Genomic DNA, 11,368 nt, shown 5'->3' with positions numbered 1-11,368 from the left:
ATTGAGAAATGCTTTGGAAAATTTTAATTTCATTCATTGAGTTACGCATAGCCCAATTTACAGTATCTATATCACTAAAAGAGTAGTACTTTTGAATTTTTAGTATACAAAACCATGATATATTAAGGTATTTGAAGTTTGTAGAACAGGCTTGAGTAGTCCAACAAGATTTGGAAATTATAAATATCAAGGAGTCAGAAGACATTGAGTTTATTCCAACATCTGCATGTGATTGAAATGCACTTCTTTGAAAGTGATAATTGTAACTCAAGCTCAAAACGAAGCAAAAATGGCAATTATGAACGTCTTATTTCATTTGAATATCAAAATTAGTGTTTCACAAATCTGACTGAGCCGGCACGCATTCTGCATGTAACGCTAATATATCTTTAGAAGTAGGCTTCACTGTTGAGTTTGCGTTTCTTCGAACAGAAGGAAGCTCCAGGTACACAGGAGAAATGAGACTTTTACAAAAGTCACACGGCTTAGAATAAAGATGCTGATAATCAAGTATTTTAGGCTACACACGGTTAGCAGAGGTTTTGTCTAACAACCTCAAAAACACATACCATAAGAGACCATAAATTTCCAAGGAAGTTGTTGTTACGGTTAATTGAAAAAGTAATAGCATCGTCTTTGCTAGATGAACAATAAACACTAAATTTCCCCCTAGTATCATGAAAGAAAATAAACTCTAGCTCGTTTGCTAGTTTCAAAGTGAAAGACTTGTTTTCATGCGTTGTAAGAATAGACCCTGAAGCCTCAATATCACCTTTAAAAGACTCTATGTTTATATCCGAATTTTGGAAATTGTCATTATCATGCAATTCACTGTGATGCGGCTCCTTTAAGTCTAATGCAGACTTCCCATTAATGGATTTTGTTTCATTATTTTCGGTATCATTAGACAAATCTTCTGAATTGTATAAATAAGTAGGGAGCAAATTAGAGGAATCGGCTTGTAAAGACTTTTCAGCATAATCAAAAACGTCTGTTAATTAGCAAAAATTTAAGCTAAAAATAATTTGCATGCATACTTTGACTGGATTTAAGATGTGTATAAAAGGAATTTACTTTTTCAATCGCTTCTTGAGCACTTTTCTCAAATTTCCGACCTAATTAATTAGTACTCGAGCAAAATTTAAATTTAATATGAAAGATAATCATCATATCATTTTCCCTTAGTGTAAACTTTAACTCGTTTTTCTTAAAGAATTTAGTTATTTAAACAATTACTTACTTGTGCCGGTTTCAGGATGTAATAATTTTAAAAGGGATGGACAAATAGTTCTTAATTCAGCAAGCTAAAATTAATAAAATGTCTTCTGAAATTAGACAAACCTGTTCGTGAAGCTGATTTAAATCCAATAGCTTGTGCTTTAATTCATCTCTTGTACGCTGCTCTTCTAATGACATTTCTGGTAGCCTTAACAAACTTAAAATAATTATGAAAAAAAAATTAACAATGCGTATATTAAATAAATATTGATGGTAAATGGAGAGAATTCAAAAATCGGCACATCCAAATAGTAGATGGTAAGATGTCGGCTGTCATTAACGAACTTACATTCATCTAAAAACCTTTAAAAAATAATTCAACCCCAGTGCTATTGAGAAAGAAGATTGTTATTATATTCAAAATATAGGAAATTTGAAAATATGACCGAACAATTTGAGTCAACTTCTTTTCCATCTGACATTCCCGCCGTGAACGAAGAAAGCAAACTTTCAGCTGAGGAAACATTTAAGAGCCTTTCTGAAATTGTAAGTTAAGTTTTATTATCTAATTTTCGTCTCTATTTTTTTTTTAATTCACCATAATTTATACTAACCATCATCAATCAGTTGGCAGAAAATAGCACTTTGCCAGTGGGTATTTCTTCCATTCGAGTTACTGGTGCACATCATACTAGGCCAAGTTTCATTCGCAAAGTATTGAAAACATGTTTGGATACGTCGAAACCGGCCAAAAGTCGATCTTTGCTTGAAACATTAAATGCTATTCAAGAAACTACTGGGAATTTGATGGCATTCAACGTTTATGAAACTGCCAATATTAAAATAGATCGTGCTAGCTCTTCTGTTTCTGGAGATGATGATCTTGATGTTACCATTCAAGTAAAAGAGAAACCACGTTTATATGTAGAAACCGGCACTGATGTTGGTAACGTTGAAGGCAATGTACATGCTAATGTTCTTGCAAGAAATGTTTTTGGAGGAGCTGAACTTCTTTCTGGTAACGTTTCATATGGAACTCGTAATCGGTCTACCATGTCCGTGAACTTTGAGACCCCAGTAAACGCAGATCCTAAAACCCGTTTACGATTCAATGGCCACAGTAACTTGAGAGACAATAAATCTATTTCGAGCCATGACTTACTTACTAAAGGAATTACGCTTTCATTGCAGCATCAAGATCTGTGGTCTGGCGAGCATTTACTTTCACAAAACTTATTGTGGAGGCAAGTTACTCATCTCACTGAATATGCTTCTCCAAGCGTACGACTTGAGGCCGGTGATTCATTAAAACAATCTCTTTCCTATACGTATACACGCGATACACGCGATCATCTTATGATACCCACGAAGGGAGATTATGTGAGGCAGACTTTAGAGCTCGCTGGGTTCGGATTTCTTCCAGGAGATGCGAGCTTTCTAAAATCAGAATTCTGGGGTCAAAAAGCTGTGGCTTTAAATTCTTCTAGGTCTGTTTCTCTTTCTTTGTCCGCCCGGATTGGAGCATTGCATAGTCTAAATAAGAAGCAAGTCAGTCTGTGTGATCGTTTCATGTTAGGCGGTTCAACTAGCCTTCGTGGTTTTTCAGAAGACCGTATAGGTCCAAAAGATGGCAGGGATTCTTTAGGCGGGACCGCATATATGGCTTTCTCCATGAGCTTGCTATTCCCTTTGCCAAAAGTTGATGCTTCTAAACCATTTCGCTTACAGTTGTTTGCGAATGCTGGAGGGCTATCGAATTTGACTTCTCCAAATCCATGTGGCACATACAAATCAATACTTTCTAAGCCTTGTATCTCTACAGGCTTAGGTTTAGTCTATGCAACTCCCGCTGCGCGTTTCGAGCTGAACTTTACCTTACCAATCGCTACTACCGAAAAGGATATCGGTCGTAAAGGCCTGCAATTCGGCGCGGGTATCGATTTCATGTAATGATTTTCCTTTTTAACTTTTTACTTTAATAAGGTCTCTACTATTCCCATCTCTGACTTGTCTGTCTTTTTCTCTCATTTATGCTAATGATAAGAATGTTACGGTTGACAATTGCTTTTACTGCGTTTGAATTAAATTTTCATGCATATTTATAATTGTCATACAAATATTTTGCTTTTGGTCAAGATTTATGAATTTCACAGAATTTCAATAACCATATATGAATAAATTTAAACGAAGATAGTTACATAACATCAGAGTATCTTTTGTATTTTTATTATTAAAAGAAGATTAATAATTGCAATTAGTCGAAAAATAAACTACGACTTTAAAATGAGATAGAAGAGCCTTTAATCCTTCTTTGAAGGTCTTGCTAGCTAGAAAAAGCGCATTAGTTTATGTTTGGGTTTCAGATATTTGGTTCGGAGTCTTTCCAGTAAATGCAAACCTAAGTTGTATGCAGCAGTAATTTGGTATTGGAAAATATGCTTACCAACTTTCGATTGTTTGCAAGCACGCGTATAACATGCTTTATTAATCTTTAATTTCCCAACAATAATGTTACGAGGTATATAAGTTTAACGAGGGTAGGGTCAGTTCAAAGTGTGCGTTTCAACTACTTCCATCTCTCAACTTTGCGAATCAGTCACTGGGAGGACATTCAACATTTACTTCATTTAGCTCATTGGTTTGACTTGAATGAATAATCAATAGAAATGGGAAAACTTTCTATGCTTTACAATGCAGCGATCGCTAGCACATTTGTAAAGGTATTTCTGTTCCCATCATACAGATCAACTGATTTTGAAGTCCACCGAAACTGGCTAGCCATCACCCATTCCTTACCGATATCGGAGTGGTACAAATCTTCGATTTCAGAATGGACGCTAGATTACCCCCCATTTTTTGCTTACATGGAATGTGTACTTTCATGGATTGCATACTTCTTCGGGTTTGACAAAGCGATGCTTGATCCTTATAACTTGAACTACGTTTCGCCATCCACTGTTGTATTTCAAAGAGGATCTGTTATCGTTTTAGAATTGGTTTTGCTTTTCGCGTTGCGAGAATATGTTCTATCATCAAATGTGAAGGATCAAAGAAATGCTCTACTAACAGCAATTGATATATTTCTGTCACCAGGTTTACTCATTATTGATCACATTCATTTTCAGTATAACGGTTTTCTATTTGGTTTATTACTTTGGTCTATCGTGCTGGCAAAGCCAGAAAAAAATATGTTATTATCAGCTGCGATCTTCAGTGCTTTAATATGTTTCAAACATATATTCCTCTATGTCGCACCTGCTTACTTTGTATATTTATTACGTGTTTACTGCTTTACTCCCAACTTTCGCCCTCAGTTTTTAAACATATTAAAGCTTGGTAGCACAGTAATTAGTATTTTCTTACTAGCCTTTGGACCGTGGATTTACATGAAACAAATACCCCAACTTCTCTCAAGATTGTTTCCTTTTTCCCGTGGTCTTTGTCATGCTTATTGGGCACCTAATTTTTGGGCCTTGTACTCTTTTGTTGATCGTGTTGCTTTTGCTGTTCTGCCGCGTTTTGGCTATGCACTAAATCAGGGAACGTCAATAAATGCTCCTACACGTGGTTTGGTTGGGGAAAGCTCTTTTGCTGTTTTACCAAACATCCCCCCAGCACTAACATTTTACATATGTCTCGGTCTTCAAATCACTGTTTTAATCAAACTTTTTATTAAACCCACATGGCGGGTTTTCGTGGGAGCTGTCACTCTATGTGGTTGGATAAGTTTTTTGTTTGGTTGGCACGTACATGAGAAAGCTATTCTGATGGTAATTCTGCCATTTAGCATATTGTCTTTAATTGACCGTCGGTACTTGGAAGCATTTCGTCCATTAGCGGTTTCTGGTTACCTATCATTACTTCCCTTATTATTTACTCTTAATGAAGCCCCTATAAAATATTTGTTTACAGGTGCTTGGATTGCTATGTTATTAACTTTTGACAAATGTGCGCCTGTTCCAGTTAAAAGAGTTTTCTTACTCAATAGAGTAAACATTGCTTACATTTCAGGATTTGTACCTCTTTTCATTTATAACTGTTTTATTCACAAGTTGGTTATGGGTGACAAATTTGAGTTCTTACCTTTAATGCTTTTAAGTACTTATGCTGCATGGGGTATTTTCTGGTCTTTCGTTAGTCTTCTCTGGCTTTATTTCACCGATTTGAAATGAGATAATGATATTATGATGTGCCATAAAAAAACAAAGGTTCCAACTCGAATAAGAAAAGCGATTCTGTTTTTAAGCTTGATTTAGCACAGATGAAATGGAAATACAAGGTCATTTTCATGTTGTGTTGGTTCCATAAACAAAATGTTTTGTCAGTAGATGAAATCTTAGATCTCTGTAGATGTTTTTCTTAAATTAATAGTCCCTGTCAAAAAGTCGTTTTTTTTTTAACATACTGTTGTTTCCTAAAATTGGAATTATATATTTTTAAAATTAATAGATTTACTAACACTTTTTCTTGATAATAAGCGTGAATTTGGAATTATACATTCTAAACATCCACAAATGAATCACTTAATTGACTTTTATATTTAATGTTGTATTATTAATCGTAAAGAGTTAAATTTTTCTTACTTCAGAAACCTCGTAAAATTAATGTTTAACAATATATTTTTAATATTCTTCTTGGCCATAACGATAACTCCCAATTATTTAAAAACTCACACGCAGTGAATATTCCAATCTTCTCTTTACCTACACTCCCACTTCTTTTAATTCCCAATCGACGATATGTCTAGTAATCTTATCAAATCTTTTGGATTAATAGCAATTGGAGCGATCTCGGGTGTAACTTTCACGCATTTTTATTATAAAGGATATCAAGGATCCGATGTACCAGACTTGACACCCAGGTATACCAAATTTGACTCTGCTGGTCGAGCCTTAGAATCTATATATGATTTTAATGCCACCAAATTTTTTCAATACGGCATACCAGGACCAGTGGCAGACCAAAGGGTAAACCATGGCTATATGTCTGTGTTCGATCGGAGAACACGAAATCCATTCTATGTAAGCAAAAACACCGTTTCCTAAGCTTTCTTTACCTAGGAATTATAGATCACGGCAATAGATTAAATGTTTAAATTTCTGGTCTCTCGGAGTGCATTATATTAATAATAAACTAGACAGCGGAAACCATTACACAAGAATCGTTGAACCAACGCAAAGGCAATCGCAGGTACTCTGAGTTCGTTCCAGATGATAATATTCCTGAAATGTTTCAAGCAAAGTTAGGAGATTACAGAGGAAGCGGTTATGATCGTGGTCATCAAGTACCTGCAGCAGATTGTAAATTTAGTCAGGAAGCAATGAACGAAACTTTCTATCTTTCTAATATGTGTCCACAAGTGGGAGATGGTTTCAATAGAAACTGTAAGCAAAAACTTAACGAGACTTTTTCTTTTAATACATTAATAAATTTGACTAGTTACTAACTATAACAATTAGATTGGGCATACTTTGAAGATTGGTGTCGACGCCTTACAAGTAAATACGGCTCAGTTACCATAATGACGGGACCGCTGTATTTACCTAAAAAAAATGAACGTGGACAATGGGAAGTTCAGTATCGAGTAATTGGCAATCCTCCCAACGTCGCAGTTCCTACTCATTTTTTTAAAGTAATCATTGCAGAAAAATCAGGAGAGCCTACCTCAAGTCCATCAGTAGCTGCATTCGTTCTTCCCAACAAACCTATTGCTGACAACTTTCCGTTAAAGAACTTTGCAGTTCCCGTTGAGGTTGTGGAACGAGCAAGCGGATTAGAGATCTTATCAAACGTACCCAAGGGTAACCGAAAACAACTTTGCAGTGAAGTGGTGTGTCAGTTAAATGTTAAGGAGTTTGTTGAATCAGTTAAACAAAAACAAAAGAATCAAGGTAAATGATAAGAATAAGGAAATTTAATGAATCTCTAGTTTTTCTAGTTTTTCCGGTGATCGTTCTTTATTATGAAAATATTTAAACTGTTATTTACACAATAATACTTAAATGCTACATGTCAAAGAAACAATTATAAGTATTTTACCCAGTAGTATAACAACACTTGTAAGTGTTTAGCATGATTAGGAAAAGAACATGAAACGAATTTTAATTGCTGAAAGTTTATAATTATTAGAGAGAAAGCGCGTGAGCTACGTTGAAAAGAAAAATTTCTACGTTGCATATTAAGCTTTGCCGTCACTTCACAACTATACAACAAGACACATATCATAGGAGAGTAAAACAAAATGATAGAAAAAAAAATCATTATTATTCAGTTGAGATTTTTCTGCTCTCGTTGCATACGAGAGATATAGGTTCGAGAAACAATGTTCCAAGCATCCATATAGCGTTCCATACATTTGGAAACGCAAGACTTTTGTCTAGTTAGAATAAAAGTATTTTAATAGTTCTCATACCTTTTCATTGGGATCGAATGTGGAACCAGGCTCCGGGATACATTTATCAAAACAGTTCTCATTGATTTTCTAGATAAACCGATTAGTTAAAACATTCAATAAAACATAAAAAATGAATGGAGCATACACTTATCAATTCGCCAGCTTGAGCAACAGCAAGTTCCTGACGAATTTGTTTCATGAAAATGGATTTTTTGTCTTCAGAAGAAGGTGCATTTCCACTATTTCCACCGAAAATGCCCATTTTGTTTAAGTATAACGTTAAAACTTATGAATGTGGATAATTTTTACTCCTTTACAAGGAAAATTAATGAGGAAATGGTACGTTCGTGGAAAGTACCAAACGGTGTACTTAGGGAGACTAATTCAGAAACCGGCCATCATCACCAATTAGACTTCGTTAATAGAAAATGGATTTTCTAATATGCTGACATATGCGATACAACCAGACAGCAATCTTTGTTTTGTTTTCTACTTGGTATAAAAAAAAAAGATTTAATAAAATATTTCTAAACTAATGGATAGATATACTATTCGGGTCCTTTTGGTGAGTTTAGAAATAAAAGTTTTTTCAGCGTTTTTTTATTATTATTATTTTTAATATTTTAATATACGAAATGAATCGTTCATGACTTTTCATTACCCTTGTTTAGAAAAAAAAATAAAAATCCCAATTTGTAAGAAATTTTTATAGAGTTTTATAGTCTCGAAATTAAATCATGGAATTAGCACATCTTTTACTGCAAATAATCTGAGAATCAAACAAGTCACGTAAACATTTCAATGTTTAATACTGCTAGCGATATTATGGTGTATTAAATTTTATAACAAAAACGAGTTAGCTTGACATTGATAAAATTAATGCGACTGTTATTTACATTGAGAATTATATTGTTAAGTGAAATAGGATTATTCGAAGGAAAATCTATTTCGCTTACTATTCCTTTATATTTCTTTAGAATGATACCTTTGGATTGACTATCAATTGTATCTGTAAATCCACGGACACTTTCTTAATTCTGCGAAACTGCATGGGCGGCAAATTTTTCTTATCTTGAAATCTCTATATAGCCTTGCCCGAGGTAAATAAATAACAGGACGGCTGGGAGGTTGATCTTATCCAGAGCCAAACTCACCACCAAATCTCTTCTGTTTCTTTACAGTGGGAGAAATATTGTTTACCATTGTTATTATTATTATTATAGATATTCCTTTTAGTGTTTATTTTTTAAAACAAAAAAAAATACTTGTAACGAATTTTCATTAAGTATCATCTCTTGGATCGCTAAAATAAATCAGCGAATATTATAGTGCTGAAGCATTACACGTTCGAGGAAGTTGACAAATTTTAATAATTGCTTATCATTCCTATTAAATTAATAGTTTGATTTCCCTTTCAGGTTGCTTCGCTTTTGTAGCCCTTTGTTTCCCGTTCTTTTTATTTATTGTCCTCCACACTCATATAAAAAACTTTGACCATAAAAAGCTTAGACAAGCTCTTCTCAAATTCATTTTAAAATTATCTGTTCGCAAGCATTTTTGTCCCATGTCTGTGATAGCTCCTTCTTTTGATATGGCTAACATACTCACGGAGTTGTCTTCATTTTTAGGAGCATTATCCCTGGGATGTTGGGTCGTTTTACTGATCCCTCAATTACTTGAAAATTATAAAAACCAGTCTGGTGAAAGTATCTCTGATTTATTTTTAATCATCTGGCTTATTGGCGATTTCTTCAATGTACTTGGTTCCATTTACGGAAATGTCTCTTCTACTGTATTGGTTCTCTCATTTTATTACATTGTCTCTGACAGTACCCTACTTATGCAAATTTACTACTATCGTTGGAAAGCTGCCCGTCGTATTGCCAGTCGTGAACACGAACCCTTACTCCAAAGTCGTTCATTAGAAGAAGGTCTTCATGCACCCATTGGTAAACAACAAATTTGGTGGGATCGCCTTTCTACCCGTCAACAATTTGGTGTAATGGGATGTGTGGTTATTGTCTCGACAATCGTTGGAAACTTAATTATTTCTAGTGCCTCTTCTGACAAGAGTGATGATGACTTGAATGCATGGCCGTTTACTGCCGGTTGTATCAGTTCTGTGTTATACTTCTGTGCTCGTATTCCTCAAATCATCAAGAATCACAAAGCAAAGTCTACCGAAGGATTATCCATTATCTTTTTTGTGTTGGCCTCTGTAGGAAACACTTCATACGCTTTCAGCATTCTCGTATTTCCCGCCTCCGATTACTTAAACTACACATATGCTAACCTGCCTTGGATACTTGGCGCGTTCAGCACCATCTTCCTTGATATATATATCTTCTACCAGTTTATCAAGTATCGTAATCATTATTAACACAGCATAATTATCAAAAGGTCATAACTTTACCATTGCGGAATAAGAACGGCTGAGGGAAACAAATCTATGCAAGCGTTAATAATATATTCCATGTCTATAGTTCAAAGTTTTCAGAGGAAACAAAGATATGTCGTTTAGATGCTAGTAGCAACACAATATTCTTTCAAAAACATGTATTCTAATGTCACACATGATGACAGTAAACACTAGTTTGATACTTACCAAGTTGGTTAACCGGTTTATCAAATACATCAGTGCCGTATGAGGCACGGGGAAAGGTAGTGGTAAACTTAGTTGGCGGTGACACGTTCATTTTCTCAGCGACCTGTTGTGCCAATTGGCGTAGCGTCTCCTCAGCTGCAATAGTTATATTACAAACTTGACCATCGTGTCGGATAGAAAATCTGCCTGATGTAGGAGGGGTGCGAGTACAAGTAGAAGACGAATTGGCATTTTTAGGCTGCTTGATGGGAGCAGCCGTTTCTTTTACAGAAGAATTCTTATTTTCCCGTTCTGCAGCTCGTCGTTTTTTATCGCGTTCAATTTCTGCGAGGATTTTCTTACGCTGCTCAGCATCTTCAGCCTTTTGTTGACGGATCTTTTGCAAGTCACGTAAGCGGGCTTGATCCTGCATCTTTCTCATAGCCTGTGCAGTTTCATCATTGGATTTTTGAAGGATTTTATAATTTGTCTTCTTCTCTTCCAGAGCCAAAATCCTTTCTTTTTCCTTTTTCTCCTTTGCTTTCTCTCTTAAAGCTTCAATAGCTTGTTTTAACTCTTCGGGAGAACGCTTCTTAATCTATGTTTTATAATCGTTGTTAATAAAAAGAAAGGATCGAGTGAAACAAATTATTGTTTTCGTGAATTATAATAATAAGGATGGTTAACAATTCGAACGCTTCAACCATTCAGCAAAAAGTAAAAGGAGTAAAATCTATACATACCTCTTCTTCAGTTTCCTCAAATTGATCATGACTGGTTTTGGTACTATGAAATTCAGCCATTTCGATGGAGGAAAGCAATTTATCGCATTCCAAACATTTCAAAACCATTTTTGTGTAGAGTTTGTAGTTGCAAAAGGCAAATTACAATGACGCTCAAAAATAGCCCTACGTTCCATCGACTCAACATCTAACGTGCTAATATCTACAATATCGTATTACCAAACATCGCAGTTGAGAGCATTATAAATTTGTTGGTCATTGAAATAGAAATGACAGGTCAAATGAAACAAAATAATTGTAGTTACCACCGATTACGCTATGAATTAGAAGAATAAATGATTGTATATATTGCACGACATCCGCAGACCGATGATTGAAAATGATTACTGACTTTCGTGATCCTGTAGTTGGCATCCACTCGAGTAATTC

At 35.0% G+C, this 11,368-nt stretch overlaps 7 protein-coding genes and 5 long non-coding RNA genes across 12 annotated transcripts; 5 read left to right on the top strand and 7 right to left on the bottom strand.

Annotated features, from left to right (window-relative positions):
* Window positions 1-9: 9 nt before the first annotated feature.
* Window positions 10-1,546, bottom strand: pmc3 (mediator complex subunit Med27). Its single transcript, NM_001020029.3, has 5 exons — window positions 1,342-1,546; window positions 1,241-1,304; window positions 1,038-1,115; window positions 570-991; window positions 10-520 (listed from the first exon to the last, which is right to left on the bottom strand). The coding sequence occupies exons 1-5, from the start codon at window positions 1,414-1,416 to the stop codon at window positions 338-340; spliced, it is 822 nt and encodes a 273-aa protein (NP_594601.1). The 5' UTR covers window positions 1,417-1,546; the 3' UTR covers window positions 10-337.
* A 10-nt stretch (window positions 1,547-1,556) lies between these two features.
* sam50 (sorting and assembly machinery complex subunit Sam50) lies at window positions 1,557-3,428 on the top strand. The gene is made up of 2 exons (NM_001020028.3): window positions 1,557-1,764; window positions 1,846-3,428. Exons 1-2 carry the CDS (start codon window positions 1,660-1,662, stop codon window positions 3,166-3,168), a joined length of 1,428 nt encoding a protein of 475 aa, NP_594600.1. The 5' UTR covers window positions 1,557-1,659; the 3' UTR covers window positions 3,169-3,428.
* Window positions 3,429-3,467: 39 nt separating this feature from the next.
* SPOM_SPNCRNA.4022 lies at window positions 3,468-3,688 on the top strand. Its single transcript, NR_193383.1, has one exon. It is a non-coding gene; the product is annotated as a non-coding RNA (long non-coding RNA).
* Window positions 3,516-3,784, bottom strand: SPOM_SPNCRNA.4021. Its single transcript, NR_193382.1, has one exon. It is a non-coding gene; the product is annotated as a non-coding RNA (long non-coding RNA).
* A 15-nt stretch (window positions 3,785-3,799) lies between these two features.
* On the top strand, window positions 3,800-5,808 carry alg8 (dolichyl glucosyltransferase Alg8). The gene has a single exon (NM_001020027.3). The coding sequence runs from the start codon at window positions 3,885-3,887 to the stop codon at window positions 5,388-5,390; it is 1,506 nt and encodes a 501-aa protein (NP_594599.1). The 5' UTR covers window positions 3,800-3,884; the 3' UTR covers window positions 5,391-5,808.
* SPOM_SPNCRNA.4020 lies at window positions 4,580-5,115 on the bottom strand. The gene has a single exon (NR_193381.1). It is a non-coding gene; the product is annotated as a non-coding RNA (long non-coding RNA).
* Window positions 5,249-5,616, bottom strand: SPOM_SPNCRNA.4019. The gene has a single exon (NR_193380.1). It is a non-coding gene; the product is annotated as a non-coding RNA (long non-coding RNA).
* A 9-nt stretch (window positions 5,809-5,817) lies between the features above and the next one.
* Window positions 5,818-7,249, bottom strand: SPOM_SPNCRNA.4018. The gene has a single exon (NR_193379.1). It is a non-coding gene; the product is annotated as a non-coding RNA (long non-coding RNA).
* On the top strand, window positions 5,920-7,257 carry pnu1 (endodeoxyribonuclease Pnu1). The gene is made up of 3 exons (NM_001020026.4): window positions 5,920-6,239; window positions 6,356-6,602; window positions 6,678-7,257. Exons 1-3 carry the CDS (start codon window positions 5,958-5,960, stop codon window positions 7,115-7,117), a joined length of 969 nt encoding a protein of 322 aa, NP_594598.2. The 5' UTR covers window positions 5,920-5,957; the 3' UTR covers window positions 7,118-7,257.
* A 37-nt stretch (window positions 7,258-7,294) lies between these two features.
* On the bottom strand, window positions 7,295-7,961 carry tim13 (TIM22 inner membrane protein import complex subunit Tim13). Its single transcript, NM_001020025.3, has 3 exons — window positions 7,758-7,961; window positions 7,631-7,699; window positions 7,295-7,587 (listed from the first exon to the last, which is right to left on the bottom strand). The coding sequence occupies exons 1-3, from the start codon at window positions 7,872-7,874 to the stop codon at window positions 7,486-7,488; spliced, it is 288 nt and encodes a 95-aa protein (NP_594597.1). The 5' UTR covers window positions 7,875-7,961; the 3' UTR covers window positions 7,295-7,485.
* Window positions 7,962-8,752: 791 nt separating this feature from the next.
* On the top strand, window positions 8,753-10,160 carry stm1 (G-protein-coupled receptor Stm1). The gene has a single exon (NM_001020024.3). It carries the CDS (start codon window positions 9,177-9,179, stop codon window positions 9,990-9,992), a length of 816 nt encoding a protein of 271 aa, NP_594596.1. The 5' UTR covers window positions 8,753-9,176; the 3' UTR covers window positions 9,993-10,160.
* Window positions 9,966-11,070, bottom strand: SPOM_SPAC17C9.11C (zf-C2H2 type zinc finger protein/UBA domain protein). The gene is made up of 3 exons (NM_001020023.3): window positions 10,940-11,070; window positions 10,218-10,794; window positions 9,966-10,059 (listed from the first exon to the last, which is right to left on the bottom strand). The coding sequence occupies exons 1-3, from the start codon at window positions 11,045-11,047 to the stop codon at window positions 10,022-10,024; spliced, it is 723 nt and encodes a 240-aa protein (NP_594595.1). The 5' UTR covers window positions 11,048-11,070; the 3' UTR covers window positions 9,966-10,021.
* Between the last annotated feature and the right edge of the window lie 298 nt (window positions 11,071-11,368).

This window comes from Schizosaccharomyces pombe, assembly GCF_000002945.2.
Source record: "Schizosaccharomyces pombe strain 972h- genome assembly, chromosome: I".
In the NCBI taxonomy this organism is placed as follows: Eukaryota; Fungi; Ascomycota; class Schizosaccharomycetes; order Schizosaccharomycetales; family Schizosaccharomycetaceae; genus Schizosaccharomyces; species Schizosaccharomyces pombe.
This window is presented reverse-complemented; position numbering and strand designations above follow the sequence as displayed.